The sequence below is a fragment of the Sander lucioperca genome, chromosome 15, assembly GCF_008315115.2.
Source record: "Sander lucioperca isolate FBNREF2018 chromosome 15, SLUC_FBN_1.2, whole genome shotgun sequence".
In the NCBI taxonomy this organism is placed as follows: domain Eukaryota; kingdom Metazoa; phylum Chordata; class Actinopteri; order Perciformes; family Percidae; genus Sander; species Sander lucioperca.
The window spans coordinates 17,233,383-17,247,342 of NC_050187.1; the positions used below are offsets into that span (position 1 = coordinate 17,233,383).

General features: G+C 39.7%; 1 protein-coding gene across 2 annotated transcripts; it reads right to left on the reverse strand.

Moving 5' to 3' along the window:
- Positions 1-280: 280 nt before the first annotated feature.
- Positions 281-13,784, reverse strand: zgc:172136 (uncharacterized protein LOC566376 homolog). 2 transcript variants are annotated; one of them, XM_031303082.2, is made up of 14 exons: positions 13,601-13,784; positions 9,960-10,154; positions 9,718-9,808; positions 8,417-8,496; positions 8,142-8,218; positions 7,838-8,033; positions 7,553-7,708; positions 6,970-7,035; positions 6,350-6,418; positions 6,067-6,241; positions 5,289-5,573; positions 1,970-2,101; positions 1,777-1,847; positions 281-1,675 (listed from the first exon to the last, which is right to left on the reverse strand). In XM_031303082.2, exons 2-14 carry the CDS (start codon positions 10,035-10,037, stop codon positions 1,385-1,387), a joined length of 1,767 nt encoding a protein of 588 aa, XP_031158942.1. In that variant the 5' UTR covers positions 10,038-10,154; positions 13,601-13,784; the 3' UTR covers positions 281-1,384. The 2 variants fall into 2 exon arrangements, with proteins under 2 accessions (XP_031158942.1, XP_031158951.1); XM_031303091.2 differs by lacking the exon at positions 13,601-13,784 and adding an exon at positions 12,853-13,153.
- Positions 13,785-13,960: the final 176 nt, after the last annotated feature.

Here is a 13,960-nt window from a genome sequence, read left to right on the forward strand (position 1 = left end):
GTTTTGCTCTTTGTACTTCTGGTACGGTTGCAAACGCGACTAGACTTCACCAAAGAATTTCTAATAAGGGACGTAGACGGGATTTGACTTCACTGCAGATTACTTGTTTTCAAATGACTTTGACCTGTCTGCTGATACATTTTCAAATTGAACATCATAACGTTATACTGGAAGATATGTACAATTAAATTAGCCCAAATGTATTAACATTTAGATGACTGAGTCATGTCATTTTAACATTACAGTGGTGAAACAGTACAAAAAAAGCAAAAACACATGGTTTCATTTAGTAGCATTAAGAATTTATTTTCACCTTCATAAAAAAGCATTGCTTTAAATAAAAATGAATTGTTCAGTATTGTGAATTAACACTGGCAGACGTTCATACATTATTGGCTTTGATAAAAGCTGTGTTTAATGACTTACAATCTTTCCAAGTGAGTTAATATTGGCTGAAGACATGAGTTATTCTGCATACCAATTATCATTTACAAAATAGTGGAAATAATGTCTGAGAAAAAATTGACAAAAAGGCTCTTTGTTTGGGGATTACATAACACAAAAATACTGCACATTCATTATACAATTACTGGTTACAGAAATAGTGCTTTACAAAGAATACTTTTCTGTTGTAATTACGACAGCAGGGGGAGAGTATAGAATGGGGAAGCTTTGGATGAATGCATTACCAGCTGTAAAGAGGTTCAATTTTCCACATCGGCAGCTACATTGCTGTGGCAGACTAATAGAAAAAGCATGACAGAGCACACTATACAAAAATAGAGTATATTATATAATATGATTTTAAACATGATAAAAGAATACATGAGCACAAACATTAGCACTGTGGCTTCTGGAGATTCTCATTAATAAAAACAAGGACATTTTAGTGATTACATTAGCAAATATGCTAATTGCAAGGGAAGTAAGTCCCATCTTATGAATGTCTAATACGACTGCATGACCTTAAAACATCAAAATATCCGTTATTGTCAAACGTTTTGCCCCAACATTAACCTATTCTGACATTTCAGAAACATTTCAACAGTGTGAACTTTATAAAAGACAATACAATTGATTAGAAATGTTTTGTTCAGAGGCCTTGATATGTAATAAAATAGTGCAAATAGTATGTACACAATATACAGCATTAATAAATATGCTCTGTTTACTGATTGAATGTTGCTGAATTAGATCTCGGTTTTCTAATCCACAGCTTTTCTAAGAGGAATAAGGGGTCCCGCCATTTTAATAATGTCTCTCTGCAATTTGAAACACACACATCCCACGTTGTCATCATCATACAGTAGAAAACACAATCTATGAGTTAAGCTGCACTGTAAATGAAGGAAGAGAACGGGCATATTTGTGCACATCAGCGTATTCAAAGTATGAATTCCAGGAACTGTTCATCACCTAACATGTCCAAGGAGAGGCAGTTAGTAGACCTGCGGCCATAGAAGGAAGGTTTGGCTTGACAGTGCAAAAGAGGGTAACAACTGTGATCAACAGGGATCTTTGTGTTTGTTGAGGCATCTGGGAGGCCAAAGGTATAGCTGTGGGAGGAATCAGGTGGCAGTGTCGTCCCCAGGCGTGCCGGAGGTGGGAACAGACGTACATCATCTAGACTGTGGCTGTGCCGATCTACGCAAACTTGCGCCCTAGATTTCAGCATCTAGAATAGAGACAGGAAAGTAAAGGTAAAAGCTAATACAACAGAGAAATCCAAAGGAGTCAAAGAAAAAGAAGGCAAGGGAAAGAAGATAGACGACCAACCTGTTTTAACATATCCTTGTTACGCAATTTCTCGAGGTCTTCATCACTGTCTGGGGGAAACGTTTTGTTTTCTGTAGAGACCAAAACATTTTATTAGTGTTTGAGAATACAACCAATTTTGTTTTCACTAATGGGATGAGAACACATAAAATATTGTTTAAATAATATCTTGTTTTTCACTAATTATTCATACCTGGTGAGCGAGTCTCTGAGGAGAGTTCGGAACAATCCACAGACACTCCTTCAAGAAGATCAGCCAACTGGAACATCTCATCAGGATCATCCACAAGAACCTCATTTGGATTTTCAATATTGCTCTTGATCTCTGGGAAAAAAAAAAAAAAAAAAAAAAAGGAAAAGAAATCTGATTATGAAAAATCTGAAAATCATGTCTCTTATCTGCCGTGGCCATATATTTATTCAATATCACAATGAAACAAAAAAGAAAATAACTTTGCACACAGAGTTTACTTGAGCTCGAGGTGCAGGCTACTAAAAGAACACAGCTATGCGGAAATGTGGAATAATGACATCACGTTATCTTTATTGAGCAATGTGTTTTGCATAGTGCATAGCCTGAGGAAGCACTGTGTGAAACAGTGTAATTATCCCAACTGTATGGAACTGCTAAAGTGAAAACACCTGCACAGATTAAACCGATGTCTCAGGGATGCATTGTCAATATATTCCTTATTGAAGGTTAAAGCGTAACTCTCGCCAAAATGCAACCTAGGGTCTTTTTGTGAATGTACCCATATGTGCATATTTAGGACGGAAGCGCCACTTTTAAGATTTACCCTATTCTCGTTTTTCGGTCAAATGGCCTTTTGAATGGGAGTCCTAGGGGCACTTTTATGCTAGCCTCAAAATCGCTATTTTTAAAACACTAAGAAGGCTCGACACAACATGAAACTTTGCTCGAAGTATCACCAGGGTCTCTACACATGAACTCCAGCAGTGAGAACATCGTTTGTGTACCCAGAATTTACTAAAAAGAAAGGTTTTGAGCAGTTGTTGTTTACGCTATCCACCATTTTCTCAGTCAAAACGAGTCGATCTCCAAATGCGAATAAACAGACTCCATAGGAGGAAATGTCATTCCTATATGAGACTCCTTTTTCAACTACAAGGTCAATATTGTGTTTCACTAACGACAAAACAACAAATTATCCGTGCATTTATATGGAACTAAGCTTTAGGAGCTTTCCATCTTTACTCTCCTCCCTCGACTATTTTTGACTGGCTCGATAGACGGCCATCAGAAGAACAACAGCTACAGTGAGTTGTTCAAAACCTTTTTTAGTAAACTCTGTGTACACAAACAATGTTCTCAATGCTGGAGTTCATGTGTAGAGCCCCTGGTGATACTTCGAGCAAAGTTTCATGTTGTGTCGAGCCTTCTTAGTGTTTTAAAAATAGTGATTTTGATGCGATCATAGAAGTGACCCTAGGACTCCCATTCAAAAGGCCATTTCACCGAAAAATGAAGATACGGTAAATCTTAAAAGTGGCGCTTCCGTCCTTTTTAAACGAAAGTTTGACTCAGGTACATTCACAAAAAGACCCTAGGTTGCATTTTGGTGAGATTTACACTTTAATCTGTATATACAGTGAGGAAAATAAGTATTTGAACACCCTGCTATTTTGCAAGTTCTCCCACTTAGAAATCATGGAGGGGTCTGAAATTGTCATCGTAGGTGCATGTCCACTGTGAGAGACATAATCTAAAAAAAAAAATCCAGAAATCACAATATATGATTTTTTAACTATTTATTTGTATGATACAGCTGCAAATAAGTATTTGAACAGCAGTCTATCAGCTAGAATTCTGACCCTCAAAGACCTGTTAGTCTGCCTTTAAAATGTCCACCTCCACTCCATTTATTATCCTAAATTAGATGTACCTGTTTGAGGTCGTTAGCTGCATAAAGACACCTGTCCACCCCATACAATCAGTAAGAATCCAACTACTAACATGGCCAAGACCAAAGAGCTGTCCAAAGACACTAGAGACAGAATTGTACACCTCCACAAGGCTGGAAAGGGCTACGGGGGAATTGCCAAGCAGCTTGGTGAAAAAAGGTCCACTGTTGGAGCAATCATTAGAAAATGGAAGAAGCTAAACATGACTGTCAGTCTCCCTCGGACTGGGGCTCCATGCAAGATCTCACCTCGTGGGGTCTCAATGATCCTAAAAAAGGTGAGAAATCAGCCCAGAACTACACGGGAGGAGCTGGTCAATGACCTGAAAAGAGCTGGGACCACCGTTTCCAAGGTTACTGTTGGTAATACACTAAGACGTCATGGTTTGAAATCATGCATGGCACGGAAGGTTCCCCTGCTTAAACCAGCACATGTCAAGGCCTGTCTTAAGTTTGCCAATGACCATTTGGATGATCCAGAGGAGTCATGGGAGAAAGTCATGTGGTCAGATGAGACCAAAATAGAACTTTTTGGTCATAATTCCACTAACCGTGTTTGGAGGAAGAAGAATGATGAGTACCATCCCAAGAACACCATCCCTACTGTGAAGCATGGGGGTGGTAGCATCATGCTTTGGGGGTGTTTTTCTGCACATGGGACAGGGCGACTGCACTGTATTAAGGAGAGGATGACCGGGGCCATGTATTGCGAGATTTTGGGGAACAACCTCCTTCCCTGTTAGAGGGAGGCTGGGTCTTCCAACATGACAATGACCCAAAGCACACAGCCAGGATAACCAAGGAGTGGCTCTGTAAGAAGCATATCAAGGTTCTGGCGTGGCCTAGCCAGTCTCCAGACCTAAACCCAATAGAGAATCTTTGGAGGGAGCTCAAACTCCGTGTTTCTCAGCGACAGCCCAGAAACCTGACTGATCTAGAGAAGATCTGTGTGGAGGAGTGGGCCAAAATCCCTACTGCAGTGTGTGCAAACCTGGTGAAAAACTACAGGAAACGTTTGACCTCTGTAATTGCAAACAAAGGCTACTGTACCAAATATTAACATTGATTTTCTCAGGTGTTCAAATACTTATTTGCAGCTGTATCATACAAATAAATAGTTAAAAAATCATACATTGTGATTTCTGGATTTTTTTTTTTTTTTTAAGATTATGTCTCTCACAGTGGACATGCACCTACGATGACAATTTCAGACCCCTCCATGATTTCTAAGTGGGAGAACTTGCAAAATAGCAGGGTGTTCAAATACTTATTTTCCTCACTGTATATATACTAATATATTCTTATATTAATCATCAACATCCCTATTCCACATTCATATGGCAAAATGACTTACTTTGAGACATACTCAACGATAAGGGTGAAAGCAGGTGATGATAACAGCAACATTGTTAACCTCTCATATTCTCAATGGATCACCAGTAAACCATTATTCCCAAAAGGTAAATACAAGATCAGCATGGCATACAGCTGCTTTCCTGTCTACCAACTGACTAAGTCATTCAAAAAACAATATGCAGAGGGATGAATAAAATATCCTGTACAAATGTTTCAGTATAAAAATTCTCTCACCCTCCTCTTGCCACCCCTCATCTTCTATTGGAGCCTTACTGCCTATGTCAAACCCAGATGTACAGGAGCTGCCGTGGCTGGCTACTGAGCTGAAACATCTCTCTGCTTGCCGTTGACCTTCCTCCTCCATGGAGGCCATCTCTGTGGAGATGCTGTGCTGGCGGGCGTCAGCTTCAATTCCAGAGCTGCTGGTGGAGTGTCGCGACAGACCAGGGCTGCTCTCGCTGCCTGGGGGGTCCAAGTCCAGGTCATCACTGATGTACGACTCTCTGTAGCGCTTTTTATCTAAAATAAGAAAAGAGCATAAAACATCTAAATAAACTGAGGTTGGCTGTTCGTTAGAAAGATGATAGAAAGTATTGAAGATATACCAAGAATACTAGTAGTCTTCGCTAACTGGAAACTGCCAGAAGCTGCTTAAAATGCTGAAAATAATATTAGTAACCCTTAAGGGTTGCTGATCATTGAAAAACTCTTGACTCCCACAGCTTATATATTTAGACTTCTATATTTAGACCTTTAAACACACCAAAATACTTATATTCAATGATCAACAATTACATGTTTCTTATATGATGCATTTTATTAAGGTACTGTGCTATAAATGTGATTATTGAACAGGAACCTTTTTGATTTTGTTGTGTGGGGGAAAATGTGACTTTTCTTAAGTTATGCATTTAACTTTCAGTGGCTGCAGAAGTGTTCTGCTGAGTACAAATCGCCCCCAGCCAAACGGTTATTATCTCTGATACTAATCTTGTCATTATATTCTCCCTACCTTTGCTCTCCTCCAGGTGGCGTAGGTGTTTGAGGGCAGGCTGGAGGCTGAGGTAGAGGCGATGGCTGCTGCTCAGGTGCAGGAGGAGGTGGCGAGAGCGAAACGATGACCCAGTGTAGTAAACCAGCTTCCTGGCTGATGGCAAGCCATCTGGCTGGATCTCAAATTTCTTACCCTGAATGGGACAACATATTATACATAGTGTACAAGGCTAATGCCCATTAAATAATTACAACAATTCCACCTCATCTCAACAGGGAATGGAAATGAGCAGTGTGCCTACCAGGAAAGTGAGACGTCCCACATTTGACCAGGGGAAGTCGTACAACAGCTGTCGCGTGTTGTTCACCTCCTATGAATAAAACACACACACACACACACACACACACACACATACACACATACACACATACACACATACACACATACACACACACACACACACACACACACACACACAAGTAATACCTCATATGTTTGTGAGGTTTTGTGTTTCAGCAGCAAGAGATTTCTGGATGTGTAATCTACTAGGATATATTTTATAATTAGCGATCAATAATCCATTGTATTTTTGTTTACAGGAGACATCTGGACTTGGCAAAGAGGCCAAGGGCTTCTCGATGTATCTCATGGTCTGTTAGCTCTTTAATCAGCCAGGCCTGGAGCCCTAATCCCCCCAGATGGCCCCCGATGGACAGATCAAACAACTGACTGGCATGGCAGACAGCTCCTATCTTCTGATCCACTGCTGTTGGTGGAAATCCCACACATTCTTCACATGTCTAGTCAGAGGTTTTATAGTGTTATAGATACAAAGACTGAATCTTGAGCATATGCAGATTCACTCTTATGTACCCATGTGTTGACGCATATACTATGCATCAATAACACACATGCACATACCTGATAAACCTGCATTCCTCGCAGGGTCAGGCCGAGCAATGCCGTTCCTCTCTCTGCCTTTTTGTCCTGGACAAATGAATGATGAGATGTCAGAGAGGCATGTGAGCAGTTCAGATAAGACAGTTATTCCACAGTTGAGCCCCTCTCCTACTTCAATGGGAAACACTGGGCTGCTGCTAACAACAAATTAAAAGTGATAGCACATTACGCAATGGATGGGCCAGCCTTCAAAATTCACTCAGTAGATGAGTAATCTTGGAATGGGGAGGACAATAAACTGGATTAGATGGAAAGTTACGTAACTGCCCCATAGTCATTTGTCCAGCACAGCTGAAATGAAGCCAAAGTAACTGTATTTGTGTTGGAAAAGACAGTACTTCAGTCAGAGGGAAGGAATAAGTCTGGAATGGCCGTAGATAATAATGTGCTGAAAACAAATTCCACTACCCACCAGCCTAATTGATGATTCTGATTTTAATGATATAAATCAATCATGCAAATAAGCACACCCTGCAGTATTGTGTGTGCTACAAAAACTCAACTCAAGAAACTCAATTTATAATACTAAAAAAACTAAATAGACCTTTTGCAGTTTATAAAACGTGACAGGTACATCCTCCAGTCGACATGACTCCCTGATGAAGAGCAGCATGGCATCACGAGTAGACATTCCCCACAGCTCCTGATGCACCTTGGGCCCATGGCAGTGGAGATAGTTTACTCCACGCTTAGCTACAATCTGCAGAAGGATGAAGGGACAGACATGGATTAAGGCAGAGAGCGCAACATAACCTCAAAATATAAAACATTAAAATCTATTAGAGACAATAGTTTTTTTTTAATGCTGCTGCAACATGTTAACTCCTACCCATGGGGGGAAGTACTCCTTGGGTTCAAAGTAAGGAGCGACCTCCATATCCTGCCTGGGCAGCGGGTGGTCACCAAGATCAGCCTGCAAGGCGTAACCTGCCAGCTGGAAGTACACCTCCTCCTGCTGACGACATTCAGAGCGAAGCACCCGCTCCCGCAAGTCAGAGTAGTATAGATGCCGTGCCTTACGTTCACTGGTACCACACCAAAAGAAAAATATGTCAGAAAGCAGGAAAAAGATGGATGGACAAAAAGCAAGCTTGTCCAGTAGTGAAGACGATGCATAAAGAACATGGACATACCAAATGAGTCTACCGTTTTCTATGTAGTACTGCACTTTGAGACAGAGCACTAAAGGCAAGGGTCTCTTCGGTAATCCCTGTATGCAGAAAGAGACATGTTAGAGAAGGCCTGTGCTCATCTTTTTGTCATGCTAAACAAAAAGTTTGTGCATGTAGGCCACTGGACTGTACCTCCCAATTAACCAAAATCTACAATAGTAGAGAGTGGGTCACAGCAAAAATGCTCCTAATTTACTCATCGAAAATGTTCCAATCTTCGCAACAGGCTGCCTTACCTTTCCTGAATCTTGCTTCCATTCCTTAGGAAAGTACTTAGTCAGTTTCTCCTCCATGTCTAAAAAGATGTGCTCATTTTCTGGGATGGAGAAAGACAATCAGGAAACAAGCAGACAGTTAGCAAGCAAACAAAACAATAATGTAACCAAGCGTAAAATTTGACCAACAATGGGATTCATTTTGTGAATGAGGCTACCAGGAACAATGCTAATGTTAATGTATCCATTTTCTAATTTCAGTGGTAGCATGGCAGCACAGACCAAACACTGCCGGCAAGAACTTTGTCAGTCTAACATTCTGTAAATGTGTAAAGGGATAGGTAGATGCATCCAACATAGCATAGCTTTGATCTTGATAATTGGCTTTTTATCTATCCTGCAATCCCTTGAATATAACCATTTACCAACGTCAATGTTATTTTATCAAAAACTAATTTGAAAAAGCTGTTTGCAACCTGTGCTGAGAATGAGGATGTTTCACTCGCAGCCTGGTCCTATGAGTCATGTCATGGGCATTTTCTATTTGATCCACCTTATCTCTTTTGTTCAACTTTGTGTAGCCAAATCATGCTCGCCGAGCCGTTTCACAACATGTTCCTTTAACCATCCATCTCTCCTTTCCAACTCCTACCTCTCATCCTTCATTTAAGTCTTTAAAGTAAGGCGGCCTGTGTCATGATGGGTCCCCCTACCTCTTTCCCCCCCTTCCATTCCCACCCTCCTCTTTCCATCATCAATCCGTCCCTCCCCTCAGTGAAGAGGAGGAATGCAAGGGTGCATTCCAGGCTTAATGAAGTTAATATTGCAGGAATCCAGGCCTAAGTGATCGCTGAACCAACACCACAAAAACAAAAGGCTGCTTGTTCAAGTGGTGAGCTACACAAGATTACCAATGCATTTTAATGTATTTGAACAAAGAAAGAGAACAGAAACACAAAGAAACAGAAAGTTCAGAACTTTGCTCGGTGGCTAAAGTGGATTACACCATTCAATTATGTAGACTGGAAGGGTGCAATGAAATGTTTTGTCTTTAGTAAAACAGCCTTTTGGCAGAAAACATTTTCCACAATATTTAATAAACAAGTGCCAGTAAAAGAGTGGCACTGCAAAGCCCTGCAGTGAATCGTTATAATCGTCTAAAACCAAACATGATGCTCTTGTTTACAATCTAACTGACTGACTGCTGAAATGTGGTATAGGCACTGTACTGTATGTGCATGAACTGGTCAACAAACAGTCTTCTGATAAAACTGCTTTGTACTCTAGCGTGAGGCTGAGGGGTCAATGAGGAGTGAACTTACCCCTCACCACTGTGAGGCCAAAGAAGTGCAGCTCTTTGATTCCAAGAAGCTCTGCCATTCGATTAAAAACATCCTGCCCTGTGGGCTTTGGCTGGAGCAGGTTAAAAACAAAAGACAAAGAAGTCAGTATTCAGAATTCAATAGTATGTGGTGCAGTTGAAATGATAAAAAGAACTTTGACCATCTGTTAAGACCTCTTGGTGATCTTCAAGAGGACAGCTAGAGACATATTAAACACCCACCCCGACAGTAATGTCCAGCTGGTCTTTGTTGGGGAGGAGAACACAAATGGTTCTCTCCTGCTTTATCGAAGTGGACATGATGTCTTGTGTAAGTCAATGATAAGTACTTTCTCTCTGTTAAACTGCCTCCGTCTTCTCTTGCTTCCTCTATCCGTCACTTTTTATCTGTTCCAGGGCGGTAAGTCCATATTGCATCTGAAAAGATAGATGACGTCAAAGTAAGATAGGCAAAGAAATTAAAGACATGATCCAACTACAGTTCATTGTGAATGATGAAGACAGCAGAATGGAATTTAAACAGATCTGCTGTTTGCACAGGTTCTGCTGTGGAACGTGCAACTAGGGCTGGGCGATATGGAGAAAATCAGATATCACAATATTCTTGACCAAATACCTCAATATCGATATTGCGACGATATTCTAGGGTAGACAATCGGGGCTTTAACAAAATATCTTCACACTTAGATTTTAGATAAATAATCATCAGTAAACAGTCTGGTAAGTTCAGAAAAGTACATCACTTTACTGTAATGCAGCCTTTAAAACCAGTAAAAGACACCACTTATGTCATATCACGATATGACGATATCCAAAATCTAAGACGATATCTAGTCTCATATCAGGATATTGATATAATATTGATATATTGCCCAGCCCTACATGCAACCTTCTTCATTGAGGTTGTCAGTATAGTGTCAATCAGTCATAACATAAACAATCCCATACTCAGACATAAGTACATGGCTGTCTCCCATTATCCCACAACCAAGATGAACTCAACATGGCTTGTCCCTTCTGAGGCCAAATGTTTTACCACCACAATAATCTTCCAGAGGGATCATCCAAAAAATGAATCAAATCCATGACTCAAATAAATGACTGGTATTGCTCTACCTTAAAAAGCATCTAACAGGGATATAGTTGGGCAAATTCAATGAGTTATAATGTAATCCTAATAATAGTCATTAACTGGAAACAATATTTTCAGATAATAATAATCAGACAATCCTTGTGCATACCTTTTCTATTTCTATTCTAAACAACAGCAACACTAAATTATAAAAATGAATTGTGTTATGCAGATTCTGCTTAATGGCCAGGGTGGACAGCGGCAGTCTACTTGCAACCAAGGCTCATCTGAAGCTTGGCCCACTATGCTGACCTGAAGCTCCTACTGGTACGTGGCTCATCTGATTAACGTCTCAAAATCAATTAATCAGGTTAATTACTGCCGCACGCTGACTCTGATCCCCTTAAATCCTGCTCTTGACGATAACCAGTAAAAAAAAAAAAAAACAGGAGAAAAAAATACAAGGGACCAAAAACAAATGATCCGTAACTGAAGCAGTCTGGATTTTTGTGCCAATCTCCTCCAAGTAAAAAGTAGAAAATAGCCAGCATGGTAAGACAGTCTTGGACAAACAAACTGCTGTTTCTTTGCGTCATACTTGTGTCTTTTTACATGCAATTCTTCAGGAGTTTGGCATTCACATAGAGGAAAAATATGTTACAAAGCACTAGCAATAGGCCTCACTGTGAGATAAATCATAAGAAAATAAAACATTATAAAAAGGTGTAATGTGCAATACAAGTTGTGGGAACTACAAAAGTATCTGTTGTTGGCTCAGAGAGCAAAACATTTGTCACAGCAAATGTGATTTATGGACATGTTCAAACACAGCCTTACTCACATCTGTGTGGCAGTGCAAACAGACATAAAAACCTGAAATTCCTGTAGCCTGAACTTCTGACTTCGTTTATGAGTCTAACTATACTGTACATTTACACTTACGCTGTAGCAAATGGTACAAAAACTCAACAGACCCAATTCTATTTTCACACTGACAATGTATAAATAATTCTTACATCATTCTTTTTAATCATTATCTACTGTTTGAGTCTTGGAGTGCTTCTTCAATATAATGTATGCCCATTATGTTGTACCTCTCTACTCTGGTTAGTCAATATTCTATAATGTGAGCTATACTGCTTACAATATTACAATACTTCTGCATTTATACAATAGTCTCATTGACAAAGATGTATTTGTATTCAATAATCATAAACATATAGCCTATACTGAAGCAATACAATCAAATTTGTGATAATGATTGTGGCCGGGTTGAATCAGTGGGTAGAGCAGGCGCACATATACTGAGAGGCTTATGCCGCGACGCAGAGGTCCAGGGTTCGAGTCCGACCTGTGATGATTTCCTGCATGTCTTCCCCCTCTCTCTCTCACCTAGCTGTCCTATCAATTAAAGGCGGAAAAGCCCCAAAAAATAATCTTTAAAGAGATATTAAAAGAAGAGGTTGCAGACATACAGTATGTGAACAAACTCATGTGTGAAGTAACAAGACAAGAAAAAAATGCTTTGTTTAGGAATGTGGATGGTCTTGTGGGTATTTTTTCTGCTTTTTTTTTGCATCTGCCCTGACTCTGCTGAAAACTGTTTTACACTGTACATTTTAAAAACAAAAATAAGTGCAATCCTTGTTAGATATCTGAACTATACTTGCAATGTAATGTTTGGCCAATTAGCATTTCAACATTTGGTTTGTTTATGTTGAAGACTTTTTCCACGTTTGACTTAAATACAATATACATTTACTTAAGAGCTCGGTTGAAAGAATAAAGCTGCAATATACAACAGATGCAATGAGTTTAAATGCACCCTCACATTCAAATAAATAAATAAAACCTTTATAAAATGGAATGTATTGAGAACAAATAACCTGTTATCAATAACACAGAGCAAACATAAGATTACTTAAAAGAATAAGCAGTGGTAGTTATCAATGCTGCCATATTACATCAAAACAAAAGTCTAACAGCTGGTGTAAAGCCTGAAAAGTACTGAGTAACTAATGAATGAAGTGAAGCTAGACCAACCTTAATCAGCCTTAAATCCAGAGTACAATTAGTTAGAAGCTACACTAGTCTCCACTGCATCCCACCTCCAAAACAAGTTTACTATCAGTCCAAACAGTGCTGGCTGACGTCTTCAGACATCCCCTTGCTGCTGACCAGGGTGAAACCTGGCATCACATGAGAGCAGCCATCTGTAAACCTTAATTCCCCTCCAAGACTGTCATAATCCCTACTTCAGAGCACACTGCTGGCTATTGGAAAACATCCCCTCTGCACTGAGCAAGCTCTCTGAAGTGTAAGGGATCCTCACAGCCCGCTAAAACCATAAAGGAATAAAATAAAGAGGGGGTTTCAGAATAAACAGGGGAATCACCATTACTCATACCACTTGAAGACAAGAGAGTGAGCCAGCTTTTCAGTTCCAGTTTAAACTCCCATGTTTTGACTGTTTATATATTCACCATATTATCAAACGCCTGATACGGTATTTACATATTGGGCGATAAAGTTAGTTAACGCAACACGTCCTTTCTGTCAAAGTTTCGGTGTAATTACACATATAATGTATAAGTGAGCTACGTTAAATCAGAAACAAAGCAGGATAAACTAAAGTAATAGTGCTTTTAAATTTATAACGGTGGTAACGTTTCTCTAAGGGAAAAAGGTATGTTTGTTTGGATGGGATGGCAAAGTTACAACCTAACGCAACAAGTGCATCAGTAACTCTGGCTAACGTTCCTCATTTAGCTAGCTATGAAGCAGAACTTACCATCACATTATACGAGGCAAAGGAGTTCAAAATGCAGTCCCAGATCTTCTCAGTATTTGCTCAGACACAATCTTTTTTTTAATCCGAATATAGCGGCATGACAGAAGCGAGGACACCAGTTTTTTTTCCCCTCCCCATTGCGTGTTGCAACTTCTTCAACCACCGTGAAGCCATACCATTTAGGATAGTTGTAGGGGTAATGTGTTGTGATTGAATTCTGATTGTAACTTTTCTTACTATTTCCACGTTCTATTCAACTATTATTTTAGTTTTAATCGCGTGTATATTAACTAAATAATAAAGATTTTTTAAATCCATATAGGGATATAAACATCGTAATAGTTGAATACAGTACCAGAC

Coding starts and splice junctions, on each gene's coding strand:
- zgc:172136 (XM_031303082.2), bottom strand. CDS start 10,037: ATGTCCACTTCGATAAAGCAGGAGAGAACCATTTGTGTTCTCCTCCCC. Junction 9,809..9,959: donor AGCTGGACATTACTGTCGGG/GTGGGTGTTTAA, acceptor AACCTGCTCCAG/CCAAAGCCCACAGGGCAGGA. Junction 1,848..1,969: donor CTCAGAGACTCGCTCACCAG/GTATGAATAATT, acceptor TGGTCTCTACAG/AAAACAAAACGTTTCCCCCA.